Here is a 26,668-nt window from a genome sequence, read left to right on the forward strand (position 1 = left end):
CCCCATCCAATACTTTTTGGGGGAAGTATGAGCATCAGTTGCTGACCTCATACAGAGGAAAAACTGATTTACAGTCTAATTTGAAAATATTCCAATAGTACTTCCTGATCCTACCATATTAATTTTTTTCATTTTCCTGATGTTATCTGGAGTTCTGCGATTGTTTTCTTTTTAATGACTGCAATTCTTTTATAATAATTTTTACTAATTCTGAAATGTTATATCCAAAAAGCAGCTTTGCATGATTCTCATTTCAAAACAATCCTTATTACACACTGGGCCCTGTTCCAGCCTCTCAGTTCAAACTCTGACAAAAACAAGGTGCCCTCTCCATTTTAGGCAGCCTGCCTCAAGGTTTGAACAGTATGTCCTTAATATATGAAGTACTGAGGAAAACCAAGTGAACACTTGCTGCTTCCATTGAAATTAAGAGTAAGTAGCAGTCAGGTCAGGTTAACTGATCATTAGCAAGTGTGAGCACCTCTATAAAAGCAGAGGTTTTTCAGTTTCCTCATCTGGAGCATTCAGGTTTATGTTATCAAAGTTCTACAATCTTCCTAAGGAGTGGACATCTCAGCAACTTCCAATCCAAGTACTCCATCTGAGCCTTTGTTGTCATGACCCTGTGCCTTCTCGGCTGACTCTGTATGGCTACAAGTGTTTTTGTTGTGCTGCATCTCTCTCTCTCCCCTGCACTGCGCTCTACCGGGGCGGAGTCATGACGGCTCCAGCCCCTGGCTCGGACACCTGCAAGCAATCATCTCACTCACTTCTTAAGGCGGCTGCGGAGAGTGCTTCCTCGCTGGATTATTGTGTAACACTCGTCAGTGTCATCACCTATCTGAGCCTTTTTCTGAGTTTCTGTCGTGCCACTACTTACCTGCCTTTCCTCTCTGTGCCAGGATTCTCGCCAGCCTGAGGACCGCCGTTGGTGAGCTAAAGCCGGAGTCCGAGCTACCCGAGCTTCAGTGGATTTTGTACATAGCCCTCTTCTTCCCGTGCCTGTGCTTCCCGGAGACCCTCTTCCTGTGCCCCCTCACCTGTATATATTCGCACCTGGTGTCTGTGTGTGTAAATAAAACGTGAACTTTAGGCAAAGCAAGGCAAGTTTATTTGTATAGCACAATTCAACAACAAGGTGATTCAAAGTGCTTTACAGAGACATTAGAAACAAGAACAAATAAAAAGCATGATTTAAAATTGATTAAAACAAGCAAATAAACTAACTAATTAACAAACAAACAAACAAACAAAACAGTATATAAAATCAAAACAGATAAAATCAGAACAGTAGATAAAATCAGTAGTTAAATGTAAGTTTTGAAATTTAAGCTTAAAGTGTGGATTTGGTGCTTTATTCAAATGCAGCTGAGAACAGGTGAGTCTTCAACCTGGATTTAAATAAACTGAGTGTTTCAGCTGATCTGAGGCTTTCTGGGAGTTTGTTCCAGATATAAGGAGCATAAAAGCTGAATGCAGCTTCTCCGTGTCTGGTTCTGACTCTGGGAACTGATAAAAGACCGGATCCAGATGACCTGAGGGATCTGGATGGTTCATACTGGGTCAGGAGGTCATTGATGTATTTTGGTCCTAAACCATTCAGAGCTTTATAGGCCAGCATCAGAACTTTAAAGTCTATCCTCTGACGGACAGGCAGCCAGTGTAAGGACCTCAGAGCTGGACTGATGTGATCCACTTTTTTGGTCTTAGTGAGGAACTTTAGTGACGGTCTGACTCTGAGTCCCTCCTGAGCCTGACATTTGTACACCTCAGTCAAGATGTCAAATGTTAAATAGCTTGTTTGCTTGTTTGAAAGGACTGCCAAGAGAAAGCCTCTTCTCTGTAAAAAGAACATTTCAGGAACAAAGTTGCATCTGAACAAACCATAGTACTTCTGGAACAATATCCTTTGAACAGATGAGACCAAAGTGGAGACATTCATCACACTGCACAGCATCATACTTGGCAAATCAAAACACAGCATATTGGAACAACCGTCTAATACCAACTATCAAGCACAGTTGTGGAAGGGTGCTAATATGAGCTTGTTTTATAGCCAACGAACCTTGCAATCATTGAGTCGACCATGAACTCCTCTGTATACCTTAGTATTCTAGAGTCAAATGTGAGGCCATCTGCGTGACAGCTAAAGGTTGGCTGAAATTATATCATGTAACAGGACAATGATCCCAAGCACAGCAGCAAATCTACAGCAGAATGTCTGAAGAAAGAAAAGAATCAGACCTCAACCTGATTGCAGTGTGGTGGGACCTTAAGAGAGCTACGTGTAACCGAATGCTCACAAACAACAATGAACTCCAGGAACTTTGTGAAGAAGAGTGAGCCAGAGTTCCTCCACTGATAAAGTCTTACAGAAAACAATCACTTCAACTTGTTGTTGCTAAAGCTGCTTCGACAAGCTACCGAATCATAGGGTGATTGTAAAAATGCTCAAGGACATATCACTGATGTCACACAAATCACAGAGGAGAAAAAACGTTCTCAGACTGATCTTTTGCCTTGTAAATTTCACTTATGTACACGCACTAATCTCATTGTACTTTGTTTAATGTGAGATTTGTGTTTGTATGCACATAAAACATTTGATCAGATAGTGTACTTCCAGCAGGAAGAAAAGGTTCACTTTTTAAAGGTGGCCGTTATGAGTTTACACACATCCATATTCCATTTGTACTCCAAACTGTCACCCAGAAATGAAGAGTTCCTCTTTCAAAGATAAATAAATCATAACGTTCTCACAGGACTGTTAAATAAACTCTGCTCTGGCAGGAAGCTGGAAATTCCAATGAGGGGGAGAGTGCAACTGTCCCTCTATTATGCACAGTCTGTCGGATAGCCACTTTGTCATTACCAGTGGATCTGCATTGCTCTGGGCTCTTGTGCTGTCTGAGTCTCTCCCCAGAGGTCTGGTGCAGCCCCAGAGGGTCAGGAGATGGGACGCAGAGTATGCTGCAACTGAACGCACTTGTCACTGTGGATCGTCCTCATGGACATAGCGCAGGCTAACAGGAGGAAAGCAGAGTACACAGATTTAACCCAATGTGCACGTTCACAGCCACATTAGAGCCTGTTTATGAATTTTGGGCTTTAGCAAATTATATAAAGCACACCATTATATCTTTTGAAATCAAGCAGAAAACTATGAAAATGTGAAATGGATTACATTTCTTTGTAAATATCATGAGTGGCAATTAAGGTGTAAAGCAATAGGCCTAGTTTAACACCATTACACCAGTGCCTGCCCTCTTTTTACCGAGCTACTTCCATCACATCTGGACTGAATCAGAGGGTCCTTTTACTCAAATCACAAAAATATTTCTTTTTTTTCATACTTTAAGTGGTTTTGATGCATGCAAGGTTGCAGTTTTACACATCAATGTTCAGATATTTGCTTTGCTAGGTCCCTTAGTGTGCAATCACAGGGGGCGACCTTAAGTTGCTGGGGTTTTATTTGATTCAGGGGGCCAATGCTGGATACAGACCCTGGAAAATATCTGGAGTCATAGCTATTTATTGCATCAGAATGAGCTGTTTTAAAGTCATTTTCAGGGCAAGTAGTACTTGTAGAAGAATTTTATGGGGGACAAGAAAAAACAGCATGGGGATGTTGCGTATAAGGTTCCACATCTATGATCTTTCTTTCCATTATTCAGCCTAATATACGCTGCTTATATGAAGCTCAGGTGGTGCTGTGTACAGAAAGGCAGACAAAGACTTGCACGACATTTATTGTTTTCATTAGAGAAATAGTCCAAGATCGGCACCCTGTGGTAAGATGGAGAATGACAGAAGAGTGGCGAAAATAATAAAGATCACATACATACACTATTTAATTTTTCTAAACGGGGTCCTTTCAGAAGAAGTCCAGCCTGCTAACATGCTGTAATTTTATTTAATATCGTTTTTAATAAAGGCGCTTTTCACTGGGACTAGGTCTGGGGCTATGTCACTAAACTGCAGTGAGAGAAGTGAGAGATTAAAAGTGAAACAGATCATCTCCATGTGTCTGTGAAACATTTTGATTTTATATTTTATATGATATTATTAGGTATTATACTCCATACTATTCTTGGACTGTTGTACATGTATGGCAAAAACAACAATAAAGAGCTGTCAGCAACATTAACAGAAATTTCACCTTTAATTTGTCTCTACCTGTACCATTTATTATTATTATTATTATTATTATTATTATTATTATTATTATTTCAACTATTTATTTATATTCTTGTTTAAATTTCCTTTCCTACATTTAATAATTGTTATATTTATGTGTTTATTTATGTATTTTGATTGCCTTTTTAATAGTTGTGTTGTGAGCCAGCCAGGTGAAAGGTCAACCCAGACAGCAGACAGCGCCTTTGAATACTGAAGCTGAAATGCTGAAACACAAGAAATATGAAAAAAAAAAAAAAAACATACAAAAATAAATATAGTACAATATAATCGTAATTGTAAGTTTTGGTAGGTCATTGCAAAGAAAATAAAAAAATAAATGGCGAAGTGACATTAAAATTAAACTAATTAACATGATTATATAAATATATATCAGTCTTCTTTTTTCAGCTGTTCCTTTTATTTAGGGGTCACCACAGCAGATCATCTGCCTCCATTTCACTCTACCTCTAGCTTAAAGTGGTTGTATATCACCTGCACATTAACACCAGTAAGACAACGGAGATGGTGGTTGACTTCTGGAGAAAACCAACACCTATCATACCAGTGAACATCCATAGTTTGGACATCAGGGTGGCGGACAGTTACAAATATCTGGGGGTTCACCTTAAAAGTAGATTGGAGTGGTTTGATTACTGGTCCAAGGCTATGTACAAGAAGGGTCAAAGTTGGCTTCTGGGTCTTTTTGATCGTGCAGGACATTACTGAGGACTTTTTATGACCTGGTGAGGTCTATTGCAATTTTTTATGCAGTTTTCTGCTGGGGAGGTGGCAGCACGGAGAGGAACCAGAAACAACTTAATACTCTAATGAAGAGGGCCAGCTTTGTCATGGCCAGTCCTCTAGCCGCAGTGTAGGACGGCCCACCATTTTTGTGTATGTATTATCATTCCCACTGCACTTTTTATACATATATTTTGTTTTGTTGTTTAATCTCTGTGGTGTGGCTTTTAGTGTATATTAGTGTGTGTGTGTATATAGTACATTTTCTACAAAAATGTTTTAGTCTTGTATTTTATTGATTTTTGCATTTTTAAAAGTATTAGCTTTTTTGTAAGTCTTGTTTTATTTTCTGTTTTTATTGTTTTCTAATATATAATTACTTCACATTTTGTCTCTGACCCTTGTGCTGCTGTAGCAAGTATATTTGCCCAATGTGGGATTATTATAATCTCTATATATTTAGCCGTAATATAAATACCAAATATTTTACATGTATTACATTTCTTAGTTAGTTATCGATCCTCCTTATAGAAAATATCTAAGGGGAGTATTGAGTTATCTGAGCTCGATTAGCTGTGCCTTCACAATCAGGGTCACTTGCGAGCTTTGAAAAATAGATGGAACCTAAACGTCGAAGCTGTTATTAAGTTTCATTTAAACGTAATCCTATGGACCGCCTAGCATCTTTTGCAAGTAAGTTTTAGTAATATGTCACAGATACACGTATCCACTTCAGCTTTAAAGTGTTATCGTCTATCATTTTTGGGGTTATTATCTCAGGTTAGCTATATTAAGCTGGGTCTGCTATGCTAACATTAGCGTTAGCGTGCAGCGATGCTAACACGGCGTGTTAACTACTTTAACAGCCTTTGGTGCCTTTTGTTATTGAGCTGCTTTTCAAACGGTGATGAAACATTATCATACATGGCGCTTTAAAGTTAGCATGTGTGGTTTAGCTTAAAGCTCGCTGTAAAGCCTAATAAATTGAAATCTGCAGTCTTGTTTACATTGTAAGCTCGTTTCATGTAAAGAAATGTCAGCTGATTTGTTATACAACCCTACCTGGTGACTTAAAGTGTTAAAATCACGTGATTTCAGATGACCCCTCCGATAAACCGCCGTGCAGAGGTTGTTCATCGTATCTGACTGAGCCTTATATCAAATGTGCAGAATGTGGACCCTCACCTTTCCTGCTGTGCCTCCAGGTGAATCGGTCACAAAAACTCTTAAATTTACCTGCAGACAAACCCAGTCCGACTGAAACTAAACATTTTGTTTCCCTTCAGTGCTTCACCAGAGGATTTGAGTACAAGAAGCACCAGAGTGATCACAAATATGAAATCATGGTGAGTGAAATAAAAAACAAACAAACAAACAAATAAAATCTTATCCAGTGTGGCTGTCTTTCAACATCAATGTTCATCTTTCACCCCGTTATGCAGACGTCAGATTTCCCCGTGCTGGAGCCTGGGTGGACAGCCCAGGAAGAGATGGCCCTGCTTGAAGCCGTCATGGACTGTGGCTTTGGAAATTGGTTAGTATTTTCTAGTTGTTTGGTGAGATTTCCTTATAAACTACATACACATGTCCTTATTTCTTAAAAAGCCTGAATGCTAAGATTTATGGCATGCAGTCCAGTTTCCAGAGGTGGGGTACAAGCTAAACGGGTTATTGGTCTGTCGCAGGACTAACACAGAGACAGATAACTGTGCACACTCACATTCATCTACTGTCACTTTAGAACAAGTTAACCTAAAAAGCAGTCTCTGGACTTTAGGAGGAAGCCAGAGTATCTAGTATTGTGCCTTATTTGGCCTGTGGCTTCGAACACAGCTTCTACTTGCTCTCAGGCAGCAAAAATAACCACTAACTTATTTTCCAACATAAATGTTTCATTTAATGGCAATTGCATCTCTTTAAGCTAATTTTTCAGATCATTGTGCATAAAAAATCTCTAAACATCTGTTACTGACAGTAACAAAGATAACAAGTGAACGAAATGTTGCAGAGAATTTCTCTTGTTTGCTTCTTTGTCTGCAAACTTCTACACAGTCAGGAGTTAAGCAAGCAAACTTGGCACATACAGTGGGGCAAAAAAGTATTTAGTCAGCCACCGATTCTGCAAGTTCCCCCACCTAAAATGATGACAGAGGTCAGTAATTTGCACCAGAGGTACACTTCAACTGTGAGAGACAGAATGTGAAAGAAAAATCCATGAATCCACATGGTAGGATTTGTAAAGAATTTATTCGTAAATCAGGGTGGAAAATAAGTATTTGGTCAATAACAAAAATACAACTCAATACTTTGTAACATAACCTTTGTTGGCAATAACAGAGGTCAAACGTTTACTATAGGTCTTTACCAGGTTTGCACACACAGTAGCTGGTATTTTGGCCCATTCCTCCATGCAGATCTTCTCGAGAGCAGTGATGTTTTGGGGCTGTCGCCGAGCAACACGGACTTTCAACTCCCGCCACAGATTTTCTATGGGGTTGAGGTCTGGAGACTGGCTAGGCCACTCCAGGACTTTCAAATGCTTCTTACGGAGCCACTCCTTTGTTGCCCGGGCGGTGTGTTTTGGATCATTGTCATGTTGGAAGACCCAGCCTCGTTTCATCTTCAAAGTTCTCACTGATGGAAGGAGGTTTTGGCTCAAAATCTCACGATACATGGCCCCATTCATTCTGTCCTTAACACGGATCAGTCGTCCTGTCCCCTTGGCAGAAAAACAGCCCCATAGAATGATGTTTCCACCCCCATGCTTCACAGTAGGTATGGTGTTCTTGTGATGCAACTCAGTATTCTTCTTCCTCCAAACACGACGAGTTGAGTTTATACCAAAAAGTTCTACTTTGGTTTCATCTGACCACATGACATTCTCCCAATCCTCTGCTGTATCATCCATGTGCTCTCTGGCAAACTTCAGACGGGCCTGGACATGCACTGGCTTCAGCAGCGGAACACGTCTGGCACTGCGGGATTTGATTCCCTGCCGTTGTAGTGTGTTACTGATGGTGACCTTTGTTACTTTGGTCCCAGCTCTCTGCAGGTCATTCACCAGGTCCCCCCGTGTGGTTCTGGGATCTTTGCTCACCGTTCTCATGATCATTTTGACCCCACGGGATGAGATCTTGCGTGGAGCCCCAGATCGAGGGAGATTATCAGTGGTCTTGTATGTCTTCCATTTTCTGATGATTGCTCCCACAGTTGATTTTTTCACACCAAGCTGCTTGCCTATTGTAGATTCACTCTTCCCAGTCTGGTGCAGGTCTACACTACTTTTCCTGGTGTCCTTCGAAAGCTCTTTGGTCTTGGCCATGGCGGAGTTTGGAGTCTGACTGTTTGAGGCTGTGGACAGGTGTCTTTTATACAGATGATGAGTTCAAACAGGTGCCATTCATACAGGTAACGAGTGGGGGACAGAAAAGCTTCTTACAGAAGACGTTACAGGTCTGTGAGAGCCAGAGATTTTCCTTGTTTGAGGTGACCAAATACTTATTTTCCACCCTGATTTACGAATAAATTCTTTACAAATCCTACCATGTGAATTCATGGATTTTTTTTCACATTCTGTCTCTCACAGTTGAAGTGTACCTCTGGTGCAAATTACTGACCTCTGTCATCATTTTAAGTGGGGGAACTTGCACAATCGGTGGCTGACTAAATACTTTTTTGCCCCACTGTAGGTGTGACTTAGAAACCTGAAAGTTCTTATCTATATCTGATATTACAATGTTATGTTGCCTAGGAATCACCTAAAAACAGACAGTACATGTTGGCCTGTTTATGCTGTTGACTGGCTGATGTACTTAATCAAACTGAGAAAAGTTTTAAAGAAATGTTGGGATGGGATGTTATTTTTGTAAATAAATAGGAAATAAATATTGGACTGATTGTATATTTATATAGAGCAAAATGTATCTACATCTATGTATGGTTAATGGCCCACTGTCTACTATTGTATTACTACACCTGTCAGTCTGACACAGTCCACGCCTCTTCTTTGTTTAAATAAAAACTGGTATGCAAGGTTTTGTTCAACGAAGTGCACTCCCGTATAGTAAATGAGGATTTTAGAACATAACTTTTCATAATAGTTGCATATTTATGGCTTCAAATCCCATTTGCTTAAGTACATTTAAACAGTTTTTTATCCATCATTAAATGTTTAATATAATCTTGAAATACCGTAAGCTTAACTCAAATGATGTAACATTGTTACTGTAAGGGTCACAATTTGGAGATGTTGCTATATTTGATTTTATGATCTACTTTTCTCAGTGTGATTAAGTTTATCAGTTTCTCAACATCATGAATTGGCCAAACAGTACTGTAGCACAGGCCTTTATTAGTTGTTATAAAACTATAAATTATAAAACTATAATTTATAATTATAATTAAAATGAAATTATAATTAAAACTATCAATTATAGAGCTGGCTCCAGGCTAGTGCTATAATGTTGACCCATGTAGAGTTAACTGTCTGTTAACGGTTGCTACAGCTCAAGTTGCCCATCAGCTCGAAGCTGTTAAAACCCTTCCACGCTTTCATGCACAGGGAGAGAAAAACACGAGGGAGGAAAGGCTGAACAAGGGTCACAGTGCAGTCACCCATGTTTGAACTCAAGCTCACTAGTAGAAAAACTAGAATATCAGGAGATGGCGTCCTTCTCCCCGCGGGTAGCGATGTGCCAGCTGATGAATAGATTAAGGTGTAGATGAACTGTATAGTTGTTTTTTGTGTAATGCATTGTAGGTTCATATCCATGTATCTTGCAAATCCATTTTTTTCCCTCCTGTTTCTGCACAGCTTTCAAACTCTGATGATAAAGAAGTTGCTGTTTTTCACAGAAAATGTAATTCATAAGTAAATGAGTGAAACAAATCAGTTCAATTCTTCTAATTATGCCAAGCCTGCATAAGACTGAGACCTCTTCCTATAATTCCTGCTCTTTTTTGAGCACACTGAGTTTCATAGCCTGGAGGTTGAAACTCTTGAGTTGTAGTCACCACTCTGCACCACTGCATTCACAAACTGTTTTGCTTGCTCACAAGTTAAATATTAATTGTTTGACTTAGACGCCTGGTGATTGAAACTCAAATGTTTGATTTGGTGATGTCTTGAAAACAGAGATTAGGTTTTAGGACATGGTTGAAGTTTCTAATGAAGAACATTTTTTTTCTCCCATAAAAAGGTGTTTGAACCATACAGTGCCATAACTATAGCCTTAGTTGGCTAAAAGTATCATATGAAAGCCTCCAGTTATTTTTGATCTGTTCCTTCTCCCTGCTTGTCTTCATCAGGCAAGATGTTGCGTATCAGATGCGCACTAAAACCAAAGAGGAGTGTGAGAGCCACTACATGAAGAATTTCATCAATAACCCACTCTTCTCCTCCACCCTGCTCAGCCTGCGGAAAGCAAAAGACTCTCGTGTTGCAGAGGGCGCTATTCCTTTTAAACGTAAGCACCCACAATGTTTACTTCATTATTAAAAAGTGTTTAGATTAAGTTTGATTGTTTATTATTATTATTATTTATTATTTAGTTTTATTAAATATTATTCCAGGTTTCATTATGGGCCTTTAGGGCATCTAGAAGAAAGTTTAACATATAAAATTTGAAGCCACCGGCCCGACAGTTGGGCAGAAGCAGTTGGTGACTGAGGATCGTGTCTCATTTCCTGGCGGGCTTCAGGTCTCCATCTGTCACAGTGTTGACTGCTCCACAAGCATTTTAACGTCTTATTCTTGCATCATTTGACAAATTCAAAGTAGAGACAGACGGTTGTTACGTGTCTGATTTTATAAAATGCACAAAATTTGGAGGTGGTGCTCTTTGTTGATCTTTACATTTTTAAGCTTTATCTTGCTAAATTTTCTGTGATGCCACAGCGAGCGACGATCCCCCTCGGCCCACATTTGACTCGGTGCTGTCTCGCGACATGGCTGGATACATGCCTGCCAGAGCCGACTTCATGGAGGTGAGGGAACACATTTGTCCTGTAGCTGATTGTGTGTTTGGATGCATGGTAGCGCGAAAGTGCACAGAATAAAGGTATGTGTGGAAAAGATAAAGGTGGCTCATGAAGTACTTAAGTGGCAAGTTACATGAGTTAATTTTTAATGTGTTATATTTGTTTTGTTTTGGCGTTTAAAACACAAAAAAGTGCTATGGAGCAGGTTATTATTAATCTTTCCCTCATCACGGATTAGTTTCCCAGTTCCTACTGCCGGAAAACTTAACCACAGCATGACGCTGCCACCACCATGCTTTACTGTAGGGATGCTTTCCTCCAAGTTCTGGGCATATGTAAAAGGTCTATGAATCTTCCTGTTGTTTGATTTGCTGTTTAATATTGATAGCATTTTCCCTTACGTGTCCATTCTATTAAAGGAGTTTGACAACTATGCAGAATGGGATTTGAAAGATATTGACTTTGTGGATGATGATTCAGACGTCCTTCGTGGTGGGTTACATTTTGTTTTATTGACAACTAAACAACAACAGTGTGAATCCCAGCATTTACATTACAAAACCTGTGAACTGTGTCGCACATGTTCTTGTTTTTCAGCACTGAAGCTTGCAGTTGTTGATATTTATCATTCAAGATTAAAGGAGAGACAACGGAGGAAGAAGTAGGTCTCCTTTAATTTATTATGGGATGAAAAATTAATTCAATGTAATGTAATGACTCCAGTGTGTCAGCAGGTGGCATCATAAGCCTTTATTGTGGAACCTCAGTTTCCACGGATACTTCATTATACTTTCAGGTTGAAAAAAATGCATTTCATACTGTATTAAAATGAACAAGGCTAACAATTCCAACATCCTATCTACACCATTTAAATATTAATGATTTCATTACGCTAATACATTTATAACTTCTAATCTAAACCTTGTTATTTTCTTAAAAGCTTTTTAAAGACACGAATCCTGAGAGGGATTGTCACAAAGTCAGCAGCGTGATTATAATTGCATATTTAAGCCTTTTTCAGGCTCTCATTACAAGCCGCAGGGAGTCATTCAGGTGCAACTTACAAGCTGCGGGAACTTCTATTCAAACCCTGAATATATTTTTGGAAATTGGGAAAATGTGTCTGTCCCCCCAGTGAACGACGTGCATGCCAAGCTGCTTGACATTTTGCCCAGTTTTAGTTGGGCATGGAGAGCATTCTCACCAGAGGAGAGTTTGGAAAATGTTTTGAAGCTCATAGAAAATGTACTGTGCACAGTTTACTTGTAGCTAATCAGAGAGGCTACCGGGATCACACCCCCTGCTCACGCTCGTCTCACAGTCCACTGTAAATCCCAGTAATACTCAGTTCTGTTGTATGTATCTCACATTTATTGAGTTAAGTTTGGTGGGTAGAGAAATATAGATAACGTTGCATATGTAGCAGCAGTTAAAACAGTAAACAGTAAAACCCATTGTACCTAATAAAATGGCAACTGGTGGTTATCATTGGGTACTGGAAAGCCCTCAAATTCAAGTCACTGTGGGCTGCAGGAAATCACAATGACTATTTTTCTGTATTCTGATAGTCAGCTGATGTAATAAGAAATTGAAGTCAATTTTAAAGGTTTCTAAGGATATTAATCTGCCTTTAACACATTAGCTGTCATTCTTGGACATACACGGACAAGCGTTGCTGCAGCGTATCCATCACTAAATCAACTTTTAACGACTTCATGCTCCCTGAGCACGCTTGGAATGGCATGTCTGACTAGGAGGGAATGAGTGTTTTACAGCTCCCTCATCTGTCCCTGAGACCCGGTTTTATCTCTGCTAACTTGTAGCTTGTCAGAAAGGCTTTTAAGATCAGAAGTTGAGCTGAACCTTAAAGCACACTTTTTAGCATAATTGCAGGTTTTGAGGGCCTAAAGGCCATTTATTTTATTCCCCTCAAAACAGGCCTTTAAATAGTCATGAAAAGCCTTGAGCTTAATTTCCAGGCGTCCTAAATATTCCTCCTTCATTTATCAACAGGGCTGTTGGTTTTAAAGTGTTTCTGTATGTGGTTGAAAAAGATGTTGTGAAACTCAGACGTGAAAGTAGGAATCTCCTGAATGTGTCACATTTATTGCTTTTATACTGTTATAAGTCATTAAATTCATTTTCTGTAAGTAATTGTAAATGTTATTGTTCCTAATTTAATTAACATGGTAAGTTATTTCTGCTTGTTATTAAAAGCTTCAGTGTATTAATGCGTAATGTCGATGCACTCAGTGTCCAGTTTGTTGGGTGCAGTGCAGCTTGGACGTCTTCACAAAGATCAGCATGCTCAGTTTTTGTTGCAGATTACTTTGCAGAGGATTGATTCAGCTCGAGGATCAGTTTGGAGAATGTCGTTTGTGGGCTGTAATGCAGAACCTCATTATGATGTAATGTGATGGACACGAGCACACCAAACTACAGCCCTCAAAATGATCATATAGTTGATATATACTGTATTTTTAACTTTCCAAAGTGTAGCGTAAGTCAGAAAATAAATGTCTACATCCATGTCTTTGTTTCTTTCAGGATAATCCGAGACCATGGATTGATCAACCTACGGAAATTCCAGAGTGAGTCCTCTTTTGAAACACTCTTGGGGTTGGCTGCGACAGTATTCATAGCAGCTCAGGGAGACATGCGATATCTGGCAGCCAAATCGGCACAGAGGGTTTCTATGGATGCATGCAAATAACTCCGCTGTAATAACCACCGTTAACCTCCACGGCCCCTCTGGTAGCTGATGTGTGGCAACTGGCCGCGCTTATATTTACAGCGAAGGGTACGAATAGCCTGCGTTGGCTCGAGTGTGCCGCGGCATAATTGCAATCACAGTGCGGTGAGCTTTGCTGCCATAATGGCTGAAGTGTGTCAGGAGAAAGAGAGCTGTTTTTATTGATCCACCCGTTACAGGTTGGGTTGCAGCGAGCTCAGTAACGTAATTCTTTGCATCTCTGGGTTTTTTTTTTCATTACACAGCGAGAACTGCTGTGAATGGATTTGTCCAATTAGAGCGTGTCTTTTTAAACTATGTGCGACCACCCTGCCCTTCGTTATATCTCCATGTGTTGCTCTGTGAAATTGTCTGTGGTTGGGGAGTTGAAGAGTTCTCCCCTCATGTTTTATTTATGTATCCTCCAGCCTCCAGTTAGCCCTCCTTCCTCTTTTTCCCTTATCTCCCCAGTCTTTGGAGACAAAAGGGAACTCGGAGTAGCTGTAGAGCTGCAGACTGGTTGTCATGGAGACTGTCAAAGATTGTGTGTGTGTGTGTGTGTGTGTGTGTGTCACATGCAATAATGGAAGCAGTATCTGAGCCCAGGAGGCTCACGGTATCATGTCTCAGTGACTGCTGGAGGCAGAATGACCAGCGTTGTTGTTTCAGGACAGCGATCTGTTTGACGTCCTGTAAGAGCTCGCCTCTCTGAATGATTCAGGTTACGTTGCTATTTGCAGTCAGAGTTTTGTGTGCCGATCATGTGAAACCACACACAGGTCCAGCATTGATGTCTCCTCGGAGATATGAACATTTTTCCTTGTGTTGCTCAGAGCATGACTTCATGTGTTTAGCCTGAGATGGCAGCTGATAATTAGCTCTCGCAGGCTGGAGTCTGACGATGGAATTTGACCCTGACACACACACATCAGCTTTCCTCGGTGGCTTTGACACTTGTCTGTTACTCAGCAACACGGGCAATGCTTTCACATGAGCACAACAAGCGCTTTCAGAGTGAGAGCTAAACATGGTGAATACACAGCAGTGGGGCGTTACTGTGACAAATCACAGGGACAGGGTTGCTGATTCTGTTTAATTTCATTCATTTTTTCTTCCTGTAGTGCTCCTTGACTACACTTTCAATTAGAAAAGATAGGGGACCAAAACTAATTGTAGAACTGTTGCATTAAAATCATTGTTGGCTTTGAAATTTGAATCTTTTGGCCCCTTTTGATTGCACTGTCAAGTTAAACCATCGGCTATATGCTAGCTGGACAGTTTGTATGTATTCAGCATTTATAGCTGAAGAAGGCACGCTGCAGCTTTGTACAGAAATGTGCGAATTCATTTAGGCTGTTTAGATTTGAATTAGGTACGAACACCAAATAGTCATACACAGAAAAATTGTTCGGGTTGTTCAGTCTCCTCCTCCGACTGATGAAGGTTGTCTGTGTGGAAATTACTCAGTCTCAAAACACTTTTGTAAAGTGACAGACTGTGTGCAAAAACAATTAGTGAGCGTGTACCGCCTCTGTCCGACCTGAGCAGTCTGGAGGTGAAACTGCCTTGAAACTCGCCATTATTTACTTGTCTGTAGACAGGGGGCGGGGCAAATTAAAAGAGAAACCTGAGCCCTTGACCCTTGCGATGAGGGTTATGCAGTGGCTCTGTTATTGCTGTGAGAATCATTTTTCCAAATGGTTTTTGCTCACTTGTCTCCTTGGAGTGAAGAGTCACTGCAAATCAATAAAGTTGATCTGAGTGTTCACCTTAATACTGTGATAAAGCATTTCTGTTCTGGTCTCTACTGTGATGTAATGAAAATGATGTGAGTCGTTTGCTGTGGCATTTGCGATCTCCAGATCTCATCCCTGCTGAACACGTAGTGGACAGCGGTCGCGCCGTCATCGTAAAAGCAACAGATAAGGGGGAATATCTTTTTATAAGGTATTCCATCTCTCCTGTAGAGTTTCCGAGACGCAGACAATCATTCATGCCCTTTACTATTTTTACTATTTTTCATCTTAGAGTTCTTTTCTTTTATCTCTACCACCGTCCCGTTTTTGGAGAAATCCTTTTTTTTTTCGTGACAGCCCTGAATATTTTTGATCAAATATCATTTTATTACAGCCAACCTTAAACAAAACAATGTTTAATTCATTGTTCTTCAGCACATCCACTGAGTTATAGATGAAAGCACACAACAGGTGTACGCTGATGATGTGTGGTGACATTGACAACCAGCAGTCTGAGGGAACCTTTAAGTTGCTTTAAAAATCTCCCGGGACTACAGTTGTCAGGAATTTTAGGCAAAATGTGTGCAAACCCATGGAACGTTGAAAGTGTTCTGTTGGCATATTATAACCCAACACAGTTTAACTTTTTTTTTTAACTTGTCACCCACGTTCAGCTTGTAATCACAATTATCAAAATGTTTTGATGGATTTTTTCCACTTGAATTTTTTCTATATATTGCTAGTTCAGGACAACTGTTGTCTCACGGTGCTTTATATTATGAAATTATATATTTTCAGTTCAGTGTTTGTCGATCCCCAGGATATGACAGTCACATATGGGGAGAAAGAAAAGCTCAGTTTTAACAGAGAGAGACAGCCATCTGTCACAACCTTTTGGGGAGAAGGATGAAAACAAATGGGACAAAACAAACTGAAGGAGACAAAATGCAAGAGTGCATCAAAGGAAGTCCCCAAGCACTTTTGCTGAGGTCTGTTTGTACCAACACACCTAAGCAGTGGTTCAGGTTAGCAGACCCCCTGCAGACTATAAGCTTTATCAAAAAGGAAAGTTTAAAATCTAATCTTGAAAGTAGAGATGGCATTTGTTTCCATAACTCAGAGTTCGTCAGACCCATTCTGCTTTTGGAGATTCTGTGAACCACGTGTAAGCCTGGAAGCTCAGAGCAAAGAACTCTGTTGAGATGATATGATGCTATTAAGTCTTTAAGTTATGATTATGTCTGTTCATTCACTAAGTTATGATAGGAGAAGGGTTTTAGGGGCAGTAAAATGATCCAGTGTCACCTCTTAGATAAAAGGTTCTCTGTTTAAATCCACCTGCTGGCTGTGGACCTTGTTTTTTCCCCAGTAAGCCAATTTCCTTCTACAGGCCAGAGACATGCATGTTAGGATACATGGCTGTAGGTGTGAATGTGAGGATGAATGGTTGTCTGTCTCTGTCGTAGCCTTGTGAAGGAACGGCAAACTGACCAGAGTAACCCTGGCTCTTGTGATAGCTGGGATGAGGTGTTGTGGACTGTGAGTTTAGAAAAGGTGGATAAAATTGTTGTGGTTTTTTTTTTGGTTTTTTTTTGGTTTTTTTGTTTTGTTTTTTTTTGGGGGGGGGGGGGTTTCTTTTCATTTTTTCATGGATCAACAGTGTTGGATGCTGTTTTGGAAAAACAGAAAAACAAGAAACACACAAATCTGTCAGGAATGCAACTAAATAACTGGAACCTAATCAAAAAACATGTGACGTGTTTTGGTTTTTGTTTTGTTTTTTTGGTTTTTTTTTGTTTGTTTGTTTTTTTTAAAGCAAATCTGAAAATTATTGGATAACAAGGTTTTAGCATTAAAAATCTAATTTAGATCAAAGAGCTGCTACTTCTTGCTTACAGTTAGTCACTCCGTCCCGCAAGGGAAATATTGTGTTACAGCAACAGGATCAAGATTAAAAGTGGTACAGTCTACAGAAAATAAACAACATAATAAAAGTGCCACGGGTGCACAGAGAGAGCCTTATACTGTGAGAGAGTGCAAACATTTCATACATACAACAGTGGTTAAAGAAAAACAACAAGAGCTAAGTTAACAAAAAGTAAACAGTGAGACTGAGAGATGTGCAAGAGAGTAGTGTAAATTGTAAGAAATTAAGAAACAGTTGCAAGAAGGTGTAATAAAGAAATGTGTGTGAAATCCTTTTGCTGACAGGTGTGTTCACCTGTCAGAACAAGAACGGTTACTGTACAGTTAACCCCTACAAGAACATGAATAAATGATGGTAACTAACAGTATTGTTACTTCAGGGCAGCTATTCCATAAGCCTTACATTGGGTTGTGGTTAGATAAATCTGTTAAGCACTGTTTGCGTGGATGCTGAGAGACCATACAGGCCATTTAGTAGCTACAGGATGCAAATTCTCCCCTTGCACCAGCTTCAGAGAATCATAGCGGTGCATCTACAGGGTGACTGTGATAAATGTTGGTAATATTTACATGCCTATATGCACAGCATTGATGCAGAGCTGCAAGTTGACGGCTGTTCTCTGGTGGTTAACTGCAAAAAAGAAACCAAATTACTTCACCTAGAATGCAGTAAAAAAAAAAAAAAAAACTGCTCACGTCTAAAAGTGTCTGCTGGGGATATTTTTCTTTCATATTTCTGTTTTATATTTGTTTGTATCTGCCTGCCTACTCACATCTCTCTCTCTCTTTCTCGTCTCTCTGTCTCCGGTAGTGCTGGAGCGATGCTACCCAAAGGAGGTGCAGGAGCTGTATGATGTCATGAGAAGATTTGCCAGAGTGGTTGGACCAATTGAACATGACAAATTCATCGAAAGTCACGCATGTTAGTATCTGGCTGAGTTCACATGGCAGGGTTACGTGCAATTTAAGCAACTGTCACAAACACAGAGAATCGATTTGACCAGTTTTTGCCACACTGTCTCAGCATCGCACAGACGATCGCAGCGTCAAGGGAGGTTATTTTTAATCTTTGTGGGAAGGTAATGCCAGACCCCTTCCTGTTTTTCTCTGAGAGATTCCCACGTTTCCACTATGTCTGTGTACAAATTAAAGAAAATTCTAACACGAAATGTCTTCATTAGTCAGCAATGCTTCTTGACACAGGCTTATCAAGTTTTTGAACCTCTGCTGTCATTTGGATATCTCTTAAATTGGCATCTCACAGACAGTTGCAGTTTCCTGGCAACCAGCAGGGACTCCAGGAAGTTGCAGTTCATTGCAAAGAAATAGTCAAGCACCTACATCTCTTTAAACAGCAGATTTTTATTTTTACACTTCACATATATTAAGGTAATTAGTCAGCTTTGGAAGTGCTGACTGGATTTTTTTCTTTTTCTTTACATGTTGGACGGAGCCTGGCTAGCTGTTTCCACTTGTTTACCATCTTTATGCTAAACTAAGCTAAGTCTGCTCTGGCTGCAGTTCGACAGCCAGCACACAGTTAGATTAAACAGGCATGTATTAGGTTGGTTTCAGTCTTCTTAACCTTCAAGTTGAACGCTAATCCTGCTACAAGAAAAATCGTAACTAATCTTTGGAACAACCAGGATTTCTTAATCGATTGATTACTCATAACATGTAGTATAATCAAAATCACTTTCACAGTTATTGAGCAACACATTCTCGCTGTTAGCTCTGCACAAAACTGGTGAGCTGTCCAGGGTGTACCCCCTGCAGCTGGGTTAGGCTCTAGCACCCAGTGACCCTGCGTTGGATAAGTGGAAGATGGATAGACGAACTAAACTGATAACGTTATTTTTTGGACCACACTAATTAGTCAGTCATAGCGCAGGTTAGTGATTTCTTAAAAAAAAAAAAAAAAACTCAGGATACTAGAAAGACCTGCTCTTATGGTCAAGGACTTACGGTTCATGTGAACCGTGCATCTATTGCAACAACTTTTTCAGGACTGCAGACAAATCATTGCAGAGCTGCACAAAGCTAAAACTACACTGTTAATTGGTTCACAGTAGGACAAAGTGTCCATGCATGAAGAAAATTCAGGACTGTCCCTAAAGGTGGACGTGCTGCAAAGTTCACAGTGAGAACAAGTCCATTGCTTAAAAAGGAGGGGGGAAAAAAACACCAGGATAACATCAAAGCCTGCAGGATTCTCTACAGTCTGCTGAAATCCGTGTTCATGTGTCTGTGAATGAAAGCAGTCTGCAACAGACCAGCTGAATGTCCCATAACAATTCCTTGGCAGTGTCCTGAAAAGCAGTGCACACAAATAAAGCTTGTTGGGGATTTGCTGTCCCTGTTTGTATCTAATGTATCAAAAAAAATCAGGACACCAGTTCATAACCCAAAGTTCAGGAGAGGCTAGGTGATACAAAAAGACAATGACCTAGATAAACAACAATAAAACAGTTCAAACCTGGAAAAATTAGAGTCCTGGGCAGCAAACAGGTTGCTGGTTCAGATCTCCTGGTCTACTGCAGCCTTTCTCTGTCGAGTTTGAATACTGTGCATGTAGGTTTTCTGTGTACTCCGGCTTCCTCCCACAGTCTGAAGCTTGGTAGATTAATTGATGGTGTTATATCGGCCATAGATGTACTAATCTGAATATGAGATACTAAAAATATGTAATGGAGCTTGATGCTTCTAAATGTTGTGTTTTTTTTTGTGTTTTTTTTTTTTTTTTTTTTTTGGGGGGGGGGGGTTACTCATGTCATGAAAGTCATAAAAAGTCCAGTAATCAATTCAGACATTGATGTTTTCTTTTGTGTCTTTCTCAGTAGTCCTCGAGCCGTCCAGTTCCCAGATGTTGATTTAATTTTTTATGAATGCTGTATGAAACTGTTCTGAGAAACACAAAATGCTTACTCATTGTGCTAAATGAAATGTGAGCTGCAGCTGTGTGAAAGTGAGTTCAGGGATCTCTGCAACAGTCTGCACAGGTTTGCTTTTAACTGCCTTCATCTCTCTCTCTCTTTGTTTCCAGTGGAGTTTGAGCTGAGGAGAGAGATCCGCAGGCTGCAGGAGTACAGGAAAGCAGGGATCAAGTCTTTCTGCAGTGAGTCAAGTTTGAACTTTTCTTTCCCTCCTCCCCTGAACAAAAACTTCATTTTAAAGTTGTGTGCATAAGCAGGAAAATGTGTTTATATTCAGGCTTGCACTTTATTTTTAGTTCAGTTCAAATCAATTATTTTTTGCTGCACCAGCAGAACACTCACAGTGTTTGGATCATTTTTGGAATTTTAATCCTGGACCAGCTTGTTAATGTGTGCCACGGAAAGACTAAAAGTGCGCAGGCTCCTAGGGCTTTTCTTTGGTATGTGGACTGTTGATCCAGCAGAGTAAGACATGTGAGGGTGTTAGCTTGAACTGTGCGAAATTGTGAAGGACATTTTTGGCAGTTTCTGATACTTTATGGCCTAAACAGCGTAGCAGTTTCGAGTCGCAGCCCTAATTTTGTACGCTCTTTGTTCACCTTTCTGTGCAATAGGTGCCAAGGTGTACGAGCGGGTGAAGCGAATGCGTGAAGACGAGCGGAGGAAGAGGACCATGCTGTGTGACGTACTGCAGTACATCCAGGATGGCAGAGCCTGTCAGCAGTGGCTCAGCAAACAGGCTGCAATGTAAGGCTCTAAACTCCCCGCTTGTAGCCCAGCGTGTAATAGAAGGGCTGGTGAAGCCGCGCTCTCCGGAGACACTGACCTCTGTCATCACTCCCAGCACTGTTCATGCTGAGATGAATCGAGCTGTATTATAGAGCATCTCGCTTACACCACAGTCTCTGCTGTATTTTTAGTCCTTTTAATGGGTCGCTGCTCCTCTTGTTTTCATCCTTTTCTTTGGATGTTATCCAAGTTCTTCCAATTATTCTACCTTTTAAAAAAAACCTTGAATGCTATGATTCTTCTTTTCTGGCTGATGATCCTGGAGTGAGAGTAGTGAACAAAAGCCCAGGGGTGGGTGTGTGTGTGTGTGTGTGTGTGTGTGTGTGTGTGTGTGTGTGTGTGTACATATATAAACATGGCAGCCAAGATAATAACACTTTTCTTAATGATTGCAGAGATGCTGGAATCACTCCAGCTGTCACAACAATCACAGTGTCAGGTACGGCGTTTCTTTCCACCTTTCCTTATGTATTCTGTCCTCTCCGTGGCTCCCGGCACATTAATGCAAACAACTTCTCCATTTATCTGCTCAAAAATAGCCCCCTGCTTGCATATTTTCCTAGCTATTTTTGTTTCCCTTTCAAATTAACTGCCTTTCCCTAACCTCCAGAGCACAAATGGGACGCACACTCCCACATGGCTATATTTACACAATTTGCACAGCGTAAATATTTGTTCGCCCGTCTCTTCGATGCAAAGGAATTAACTGCATGTTGCCAGGCTGCTATTATGTTCTCTGAAGGGTTGGCTAACATTGTGGTGCTGAATTTCCATTTGACTGTAGAAATTTTTTGCTCCACAGCAACAGGTAGGCGGAGCGCCCCACCTCTCAACCTGACCGGACTGCCGGGAACAGAGAAGCTCAACGAGCGGGAGAAAGAGGTAAAGATATGGTCAGGCAGATGGAATAAGGGTCAATATGCGTTAAGTCGTTTCTCATTAGTCATCTGCTTACACATCTATGTCAACAACATGGCCCTGGCCTCTCTTAATGACTTCCCTCTGTCATGGTTTGGATCTCCATTTTGGACAGTGGTGTTGGGAATCTTATCAGAAGTGATGGAATTATGAACACAGAAAAGTACAGTCAGATTTGGATCCATCGTGGAATACTATCTGAAAGCATGTGATTGTCTTAATTTTTCCAGCTTGACAATGATGCCAAATACACTGCCATTGGAATAAAAGCATGCCCAAGTTGGAAAAATACATAAATCACTTCACGTATTTTCTTAGAAAAAGGTAAAGAAATGAGAGTTGGCTCAAGACTTTAGCACTGTATTTACCGGTGTGTTTGTTTTTTAAAGCTACTCCCTCCGTTTCTAAACCCTGTGTTTATTTTGTGGTTGTAGCTGTGTCAGGTGGTGCGGCTGGTACCGGGCGCCTACCTGGAGTACAAACAAGCTTTACTTAACGAGTGCAGACGGCAGGGCGGGCTGCGGCTGGCGCAGGCGCGGGCGCTGATCAAGATCGACGTCAACAAGACTCGCAAGATCTATGACTTCCTAATCAAAGAGGGTTACATCACCAAGGCGTAGGAGTGTTTGACCACAGTGGGAAGTTCGATCGTGGTTAGTGTTTAGTTTGTTTTTAATCTTGTAATGTTGTCAGCTCAAGTTTTGTAAGACGTTCAGATTGTTGCTGCTTGTTATATTATAACATTTGTTATTGTGTGTTTTTAGTTTAAATGTACTCAAGTCTTGTATAATTGTGAGAAGAACAGGGGATTGTATTAAAATTATGTATTTATTTCTCCTGATATAAAGTGTTAGAAAATGACCTGATGTACATGTTGATATTTTTAAACTGTAAAAGAGCCGCTTGGATTAAAATTCTTGGTAACTTTTTAGTTTACTGTAGGTTTGAATTAATAAGCGGATTCATTTAGTGAAATTAGGAACCGGAGCACCATTTGGTCATAAATGTGAGGCTTGTCGAAACCATACAATTCAGTAAATTTTATAGTAAAATTATATTTATAACATGAATATTTACTTCAAATCTTTTTTTTAGCTGTTTTTGTACTTCCTAGTGGAGATCCGTTTGCATTTGCAAAAAACAAGTGATGAAAGGAGCTCTTTTATGAAATGAGTGGTTTTTCAGGGCTGCTTATAGAGCAAGGTAACTGTTTTTTTTTAATCAGATGTTGGTGTGAGTGGTCTCTGCCCATTTAACTACTCCTGGAAAAACAAAAACTATTCTAATGATTGTCTAACCATGTCTTTATTGGTTTTTACTGAGGTGTCAAAACTCATCATTGAGGAAGAAGTCATCAAATGCTGCTTTCATGGGGGAAAGAGTATAAAAAGAAAACATAATTTCATTGTAATTTTTTTGGAAAGCTGCAGAGGTGAAAATTGTATAACTGGCACAAGCCACATAACTGCAGCACTGAGGGTTAAAATGATAATAAGCAGCATCCTCTTCGGGATGTCATGGCTGTTAGATTGGATGTAGTTTTAATTAATGCAGACAATAAAATCAAAGTCACTCGATTACTCAGCTGAACCTTCCTTCTGTGTATCAGTCAAGTCTCCATCCCACCGTGACCTGAGCTTTTGTTTGGGGTTGATTTTTTTATTTTTTTTATTTCACCTAGCTATTTGGGGATTGTTTGTCCTCACATGGGGACAGTTTAGTTTAAAGTAAAACACAATAAAGCTGCCGTTATTTGACAAAGTATAAAAGACTTTGTTAAGCAGAATGAAGTATAAGGTGCAGAAATATCAAATTTTAATGTCCCCATATGAGAACTTGGGGTGTCAGGAGGGCATGGGGGGCACAGAATAATATCTTTAGCCTGCTTACAGTTGCATCTTCAAGCTGCTTGGCAACCCAAATCCATGTCACTACCTCCCTTTTTTTATTTTTATTTTTTTTATTTAAATGCTTACACATACAAGGTTATACCGAAACAGACTGGTAGGTCACAAAAAAGAGCCTTACCTCCAAATATAAATTACTGCTAATTGAAATGATTATCTTCCTTTTAATTAAGTTGGATCTGCTGAAATAAGTTTGAGGCAAACTCGAAGAAGAGAAACCACAGAAATGTGCAGAGTCAGTCTATGCAAGATTGATTTAATTTTGCAAATAGTTTCATGAACTTCAATAAAAGCTAATCAGAATTTATTTCACTTTAGAATTTCTCATATAATAAATACATTATTGTAGATTTCTTTCAACAGTTACACAAATAGAAAGAACAATGTCCTTTGTCATATCTTTAAACTGGTTCATGTATATCTGTGCCAGAATTTAATGGGTTATTCCTCTGGCTGGGGTTCCATCTCTCTACCCAGTTACATGATCTTTGGCTCTAGATTTTGTGATCTTTCCTGCTGACAAAAAGCACTGAAAGTATACCTCTGCTTTTCCCTTGGCAGAGGAATGACGAGTATATTATTGAGAGGCATTCACACCTCATTGCAGATTCTTCAAATTGAGACAGAATACTGCTGAGTAAGGGTGAACGATGCTCTTCTCTGACGCAGACAAACGGAAGCAGATATTTCAGTCTTCATTTGTGTGGGGCTCGCTCATGTGTCTTGGGGAAACTGTGACAAATGTATTACAGGCAGGACACCGCTGGCCTCTGGCAGGCTTATCGGAGCAGAGAGCAACCGCCGCATCAGCCTCAGCTAACGGCCTGATTATAACTGCACATTCAACCTTTGATGACTGCGGAGAGGCGTCTGTACTGAAATGCAGAAAATTTAAGAGGATGTGAAGGAGAAAAAACTTGTTACGCCTCCACAAGTCTTCTAAAATCAAGGTTTCAAAACAAAACAAGAGGCAGCAGAGTGAAATTGCTTATTTCGTTCAATACAGTTTTTCTCATGTCAACTTTGTGTCTTTACTGGAGAATGTGTTCCACCCAGCCTCGAAAAACTAGACTTTGATCTTTCCTCTTTGCCTTTTATTTTCCGTCTAAAGCTTCAACTCTTTTTTTTTTTTTTTTCTCCGCAGAGTGGAAACTGGTGCTCATTCTGTCTGCGATTTAGGCACATAAATAAATGCTGAATTTTGTGACTTTTAAAGTAAGGCTGTATATTGTATTGAGATCTGGTGACTGTGGAGGCCATTTGAATACAATGAACTAAGTCCAGAAAACCAATTTGAGATGATTTGAGGCATGATGGGTCTTGAAGGATATGGGTGATTTTCTTGAGACAATGCGACTTTTGTAGTTCTTCAAGTAACTGCACAGCCAGAATTACTGATACAAGGCAGGATGGATCCATGTTTTCATGTCATTTATGCAAAGTTCTGACCCTACCATTCAAATTCCAGCACCAATTGTGGCTTGGGCAATGGTTGTTTGAATGGTCGAGTTACTGTTGCCTTTCTGTTAGCCCAAAGCCATTCTCCTCTGACCTTTGGCATCAACAAGGTATTTTCAACCAGTGGAAATGTTCTCTTCTTCAGATCGTTCTCTATAAACACTAGAAATGGTTGTGTTGAACAATCCAAGTAGATCAGCAGTTTCTGAAACACTCAGACACTTCCTTCATTCTTGTTTGTACTTCAATGGATCGTCTTAACCATGGCGACGTGCCTAAATGCACTCATTTGCTGCCGTGTGATTGGACAATTAAACTTTTGCAGTAACAAGCTCTTGAACAGGTGTACCTTACAAAGCGGCTGGTGAATATATCTTACATAGCCAAGCTGGTCTCATATGTGACACGCTGAGAAATTTATTATCTGAGAACAGGAGAAAAAATTAATGAATAGTATGAAACAGGCAGCTATATACTGGCCTTTAAAATTCACTACATAAAGAAATTGGTCTGCTGGAAATTCTTATCTGGAAAAGGTACTAGATATGTCTTCATTAATAGTAAAATATCATTTACACTTAAAATGTGTTAATATTGACAGTTTGGCTAATTTTTGGCTTTTACATTCTGGATTATTCCAGAATCTTTTTCTTTTCTTTTTTTTTGTTTTTCAAGCTCTACCCAATTATCATCTGAATAAATGTTGCTCATTAATTTAACATGTAAACGGTGCTGTTGCCGCTTTATCCTTTGCACAAGCTCTTCCTTCTGGTTTAGTTCAGCTTTTTGAACTGTAGGGATGTGATTTGTGTCAGGTTGAGGTGGCAGAGGTGTTACATTTGTTCCAACAGCTTTAGCTTGTTTTCAGTGATGTGTGCGCCAGTCTGTCACTGGCTTTGGATTACTTGTGGCTTACAAAGATGGAGGTGTACGAAGACAACACAAGCAGATGACGTTTTTCATCAAGTTTCATCAATGATCAAGTTAATTAGCCCCTTTCAAGCCAAATTGAGCAGGTATTTTTCCCCAGTCTTCCATTGGCAGTGAAGCTGAACAGACTCCTCACCTGTTTCGCCCAGCACGTGTCTCACTCCTCTCTCCATCACTGTAAAGTCTGTGCTGAAGTGGCAGGGGCAGCAGATGGAGCAGATGTCAGTGTCAACGCTCTGCATGTGTGCAGAGATGCAGCATTTCTCAATCCACCCACATACTGTCTTCTCAGGCAGACTGTGCCTGCTGCTCTGTGCTCATTTCAGACTCCTCACAAAGGTAAAACAAAGCTGAATTTCAGCTTATATACTGGTAATAAATATATTCAAACAGAGAAATTCGCACAGTCATACCCTAAAATATTTTTTATGTAACATCTAT

General features: G+C 40.0%; 1 protein-coding gene across 1 annotated transcript; it reads left to right on the forward strand.

Annotated features, from left to right (window-relative positions):
• The first annotated feature begins 5,484 nt into the window (after nucleotides 1-5,484).
• Nucleotides 5,485-23,002, forward strand: tada2a (transcriptional adaptor 2A). The gene is made up of 15 exons (XM_080889433.1): nucleotides 5,485-5,613; nucleotides 6,019-6,125; nucleotides 6,207-6,266; nucleotides 6,363-6,454; nucleotides 10,228-10,385; nucleotides 10,817-10,905; nucleotides 11,319-11,391; nucleotides 11,497-11,560; nucleotides 13,447-13,490; nucleotides 18,104-18,214; nucleotides 20,336-20,407; nucleotides 20,840-20,972; nucleotides 21,410-21,453; nucleotides 21,817-21,896; nucleotides 22,367-23,002. Exons 1-15 carry the CDS (start codon nucleotides 5,589-5,591, stop codon nucleotides 22,550-22,552), a joined length of 1,338 nt encoding a protein of 445 aa, XP_080745559.1. The 5' UTR covers nucleotides 5,485-5,588; the 3' UTR covers nucleotides 22,553-23,002.
• Nucleotides 23,003-26,668: the final 3,666 nt, after the last annotated feature.

Source organism: Rhamphochromis sp. 'chilingali' (genome assembly GCF_963969265.1).
Source record: "Rhamphochromis sp. 'chilingali' genome assembly, chromosome: 8".
Classification (NCBI taxonomy): domain Eukaryota; kingdom Metazoa; phylum Chordata; class Actinopteri; order Cichliformes; family Cichlidae; genus Rhamphochromis; species Rhamphochromis sp. 'chilingali'.